The sequence below is a fragment of the Nicotiana attenuata genome, chromosome 1 (assembly GCF_001879085.1).
Source record: "Nicotiana attenuata strain UT chromosome 1, NIATTr2, whole genome shotgun sequence".
Taxonomy (NCBI): Eukaryota; Viridiplantae; Streptophyta; class Magnoliopsida; order Solanales; family Solanaceae; genus Nicotiana; species Nicotiana attenuata.
Genome location: NC_031989.1, coordinates 55166966 through 55172182, shown reverse-complemented (window position 1 = coordinate 55172182; position 5217 = coordinate 55166966). Strand labels below are relative to the sequence as shown.

Below are 5217 nucleotides of genomic sequence, written 5' to 3'. Positions count from 1 at the left end.
TCAATAACAATAACAATTGTTGTCTTTGCATCTTATTATGGTGAGTTGGCAAAATTGAAGCAAGTACCAAAGCAAACGGTGGGAAAACCACAACGACAGTTTACTTACCATTTTTAAGAATAAGAAAATTTTAAAAGTTTTATTTTACAACTCAAATACATCATTTGTATATTATTTATATAATATTTAAAATTTATATCATTGGCACATAATACACGCGCAACGCGCGTACACTGAGATTAGTTAAGTAAATAAACGTATGTTCTTTCTAAGAATTCAAGTCTTAAGATGAGATGGTCACACTTTACCATGGTATCACACTAGATAGAGGCTTTGAGTTCAAGTCTCGCTGTAAAATTTTAAATGAGATAATCACACAATTCGACAACTGCATGTAAAGTTATGAACAACTCTAAGAACGGCATAGCAGAAAAAAGACACAATGCAGCCAAAGTAATATGGTAAAAGCGAGCACTTAGAAGTTGATAGTGATATTCTCTAAAATACACATCGAAGAAAAAGGACCATTTAATCAGACGAATAATAAAAAAATAGTAATAAATCAGGAAAATCTCAGTGGAATAATACAACATGCTTCCAGAAGAAAGAATGATAATATGAATGACAACAATATCTAAAGAGCAGACTATATGCTTCCTTTGTCTAATGTCCCATAACTGTTGTACATAATGCGCTAGTGACGATGTTTATGACTGAGCTATTATAGATTTGCACGACGTAGATATTGTTTTATCCCAAAACAACGTAGATGGCAAAAAGATACGTGAACCAAGTCAAACCGAGCAGATGAAGATTCGCAAAGAGAATATGAAAGCCTGTCAACATGAAGCACACACTCACCACTGCTCTGATTTCAAATTCAATTTGCAGTGGTCTTTGACATCGCCTGCTTGACAGCCTCAGCATAAGTCCTGTGTTGGTATGTCAGTGTGGATTCAAGCAAGTCCCATAGGGATGTCTTCGGGTTCCAACCTGGTCATACAGTCAGTCAATCCAAGAGTCAGATAATTTTTGGCTTTCAGGAGTTGTCATTTCTCGATAAATAAAGAAGCAGATTATTACCGAGCTGTCTGTTAATTATGGTCATGTCTGGAATTCGCTTGTCACTGTCATCGTACCCCTCGCCGTAAAATTCTTTAGAACTTACATCAATGGTGGGTGTTTCAGGAGGAGATTCTCCACTCACCTTTGAATACACCTGTTGTGATGCATGAAAAAGAGCTGAGCGAAATTGACAAGGTGCAGAAACACGCTCGAGAAATATATAGCTGAAGCAATAGGCACCACAAGAAGATGCAGGGAAAATGACAAAGATCACTTAATTACCTGGGTCATCATTTCAGCTAGCTGCCTAACTGTAACTTCATTATTAGGGTTGCCGACATTAAAGATCTGCCCATTAGCCCGTGCAGGATTTTCCTGATAGAAAAATCACATGAATCACAATTGAACATAGTGCATTTCAAAAACAAGAACAAGGTGCTGAAGATGTCAAAACTCACAATCATCAGGAGAACAGCTTCAATAGCATCCTTAATATATATGAAGGTTCTTTGCGAGTGTCCGCCGTCCACTAGCTTTAGTGGTTCATGTCTTAAAAGATTCTGCAAAAGAAATAATGAGATGATGAAATTAAAACACATACCAGCATCAGATTACCAAAAAAAAAAAAAGATCCGTACATTACTAAAGCAAGCCAACACTCTTGGAACACCTTCACTAGGACCATCAATCCCAGGTATGAAATCCATCCTCGGACCAATCCAGTTGAAGGGCCTAACAATGGTGAATTCTAAGCCATTCTCGGCACCCTCAGCTGCATAACACAATAAGTGAGAAATATATGATAAGAGATTCAAGTTTAGAACAGTCTGATGAAGGTATAGCATAACATACCATAGATCAACCTCTCAATCAATTGCTTTGCACATGCGTAGGACCACCTTTGCTTCTCAATAGATCCAAAAATACAAGGAGAGACATCTTCCTTAAGGACGTAGTAAGCAGGATCCTAGAAATAATCAGGAAGGATCAGAACATCTCCACGAAAGAATGTTATAGATTAACTAAAGAAAATATCATTTACGAGTTTGGTTAGAGATTGTATCTAGTGCAGGGAGATGTCTGAGATCTTTGAGAAGGAAAAAATGAAAATGATAACAAAAATGTAGTGGCGTTGGGAGGCGAATCTCTGAATGAAAGAGTCAAAGTGGATTAGCTTCTAGAAAAGCAAAAAATGGCTCAAAAAAATGAGTAACAAGAATCACTTTTCAGAAGCAAAAAAACACCCTTAGAACTGCAACAAATCCGGACTATGATGCCATTTTTCATTTGCTGTTTAAGGCTTTGGATTTGTAGGGCACCTGACAGAAAACCTGTATGTATTTCTGAGCTATTAAAAGCTCTCCTGTGTTTTGCAACCAAAGCCTAGATTTGAATTCCTTAAAATAATAAAACCAAATAATTTTAAAAAAAAAAAGAAGAAGTTGAAGAAAACATGACAGAGGAAAATGAAGAAGAATTTCACTGTAAATTGATCTGATGGCGTTAGCTTGCAGATACGTGTGAGATTTAGAAACTCCCTAGTTTTAGAGAACCCTAATTTTTAAGTATTGTAATAAAACAGGGCTAAATGGCACAAGAATAGACATAGAGAATCCATGTAGTTAAGCCCAACTCAGTTGGGAATAAGGAATATTTATTGTTCAGGGTTTGGGTAAAAATATAAGAGGGACACGGGTCGGCTGGGTCTTGGGTTTTATTTTGGTGTGAGGTTTTTAGTTTGTGGGTTAGTTCTTTTGATTAGAGGGTGCACGTGTCAATTCCATCAAAGGAGGGGTAAATTTAAAACTTTGGCAGACGGCAGCGACAAATATGGCCAAAAAGTATAACAGGGGATAGGATAATACAATAAACCAAAGTAGAGGGGTATATCAGACGCTTTTCCGCTTATCAAATGTCATTTTCACTAAAAGACAGTTTAGTATGCATCACTAGTACCATATTATCCCTTTGTTTTTGAGAAAACAAGAAGTTTAACACAATTAAAGGATAGTTCAAGAACTTACATGATATAAAAAAACATGACACAGAGAAAATAACAGATCAAGATTTTGCAAAAGTTTGAGATTTAACAAGAGTAATAACATGAAGAAACTGAACTCTTACCTGTCGCAATGGGCTGTCTTCGGGTAAAAAGGCACCTACGGTTTTTCCATAAACTTCACAAGTGGAAAAGTGAATGAGACGCTTTCCATTTTCTGAGCAGTATTTAACCTGAATCAGCAATTAACATGAACTTCACAACTCAACTACCGACAGAAAAGGTGAAATCTTTCTTACCAAAATTGTGCTTCAACAGTTACAAATGGAAACCCTCTTTAAACTACACTCATTTATTTATAATAACTATGTGAAGTTATAAATCTGATATGCATACCACTGGTAAAGCGTCAATGAAATTGCTGTAGATTGTGTCAAGTGGACGAGTATTATAATCAGCTGGCGTGCAGATCGCAGCAAGATTTACAACCTATATCACAAGAAAACAAAAGGTTAGCAATAGCCAAAAGACTTGCTTGGACCAACATATAAAATTCTAGGGAAAAAAATCTGAAAATATGTAGACGTTTATGATAATCCATAATTACAATGAAAATTAAACTATATTGTCGAAATTCTCCCTAGAATCAAGACAAAGAATCAATTTTTACATCAAAATAGATCTTAAATTCACATATAGATCCCAAGAAATGCTTATTCTTATTTTTAAAAAAATTCAAGCTCTTCATGAAATGTGCTACTGACTTAACGAACAATAATATGAACAAATCTTAGAAATAGAAACTAAAAGAAAAAAGAAAAATGAACTTCCACTAATTGAAGAATGTTGCAATACACACAGCAAATCCTCATCCTAATGTCCAAACTTAATAGGAAAAATTCAACAAGAAGCAGTAATTGCATTGCGGCTTTCCTATTAGATCAATTGAGATTCAGTTCGTTATGCTTCGATTGTTAAAATTTTCCAAAATAAGTAGCAAGGAAAATACACCAAATAAGAACTTAAAGCAAACAGCAGAACTTAAATACCCAAAATTCCAACAAACAGAACACATTATATATGATAACAACTATTGTAAATGGCAGAACGGCGTTGGTCACATCACATTTAAGTAAAATGAGAAGTTTTAAAAAATTAAATTGATTCTATAAAAATGTATCATTCTTTTTAAGACAGACTTAAAAAGGAAAGAAAATCACATAACTGTAAATATCTTTTTAATCGGTATATATATACACAAATGCAGTGAAATTACCAGATCTGCCATTTTGATGAGACCTTCGAGGCGAGAATCATTCTTAATATTAATTCTATGAAACTGAATACGACCAGTCCAAGGGAGATCAGCCGGTTCAAGTAGATGCTTGATTTTATCACTGTAAACATCGACAGCGAGCACCGTGTGCGGCGTTTCATTCATCAGCTTCTCACATAAGTGGGACCCAATGAAACCACCGGCGCCGATCATGCATATTTTCATCGTCTTTATAACATTGCCGTCTAGATCTACTCTCCCTCCTGCCATTTTTCCCCTGCAAAAATTGCACTTTCTCTCTCTAAAAGTTCGAGTTTCTCTCTCTGTAGGAAGGGGAAAAAAAGGAGGGAGGAGAGAGTTGGTTCTGAGTCTGTGTTTATACTTTATATCTGTTGTATGTATATTCTTACACGCTAGAGCAAGATTATTGGTTTCATGTTGTCAAGTGACAAAGTGCAGTTGGATACATGTGTAAACGGCTGGATTTTTATCTAATTTGGGTTTTCTAGTTATTGATTTTTTAATTTTTTGGAAACAGAAACATAATCTTGTCTTGATTAGCAAGACAAAATTATTTTCTAAAAGCTTGACATCCCTTTTCTATGTCAATAATATGGGCTGGGGCGAGTTAGCCCAGCCCAGTCCAATCCACATGAGTTTTAGCAATTAACGGGCTGGATTGTATTAGCTTACCATTTTGATGGGCCTTATAATGGATAGCATTGTGTGGGCCGTGGCCCCCAACGTGTCAGCTCATCATTTTTTTAAAATAAAATTTTATATTTTTTCTTTAGGTACTAACTTAAAAAAAGATAAATACTTAAAAATTAAAAATATTTGATTGGAAATTTTTTGCAAAATTTAATAAGTAATTTTT

At 35.2% G+C, this 5217-nt stretch overlaps 1 protein-coding gene across 1 annotated transcript; it reads right to left on the bottom strand.

The window, feature by feature from the left end:
- LOC109226867 (UDP-D-apiose/UDP-D-xylose synthase 2-like) lies at window positions 463-4781 on the bottom strand. The gene is made up of 9 exons (XM_019391762.1): window positions 4341-4781; window positions 3461-3553; window positions 3190-3297; window positions 1918-2032; window positions 1704-1837; window positions 1524-1625; window positions 1348-1440; window positions 1084-1219; window positions 463-993 (listed from the first exon to the last, which is right to left on the bottom strand). Exons 1-9 carry the CDS (start codon window positions 4608-4610, stop codon window positions 881-883), a joined length of 1164 nt encoding a protein of 387 aa, XP_019247307.1. The 5' UTR covers window positions 4611-4781; the 3' UTR covers window positions 463-880.

Bases quoted from the DNA above. Each gene is read 5' to 3' on its own strand.
- LOC109226867 (XM_019391762.1), bottom strand. From the start codon at position 4,610: ATGGCAGGAGGGAGAGTAGATCTAGACGGCAATGTTATAAAGACGATG. The intron at 1,838-1,917 runs GTATGTTATGCT...TGTGTTATGCAG, and splicing joins GATTGAGAGGTTGATCTATG to CTGAGGGTGCCGAGAATGGC. The intron at 994-1,083 runs GTAATAATCTGC...CTGTATGACCAG, and splicing joins CATAATTAACAGACAGCTCG to GTTGGAACCCGAAGACATCC.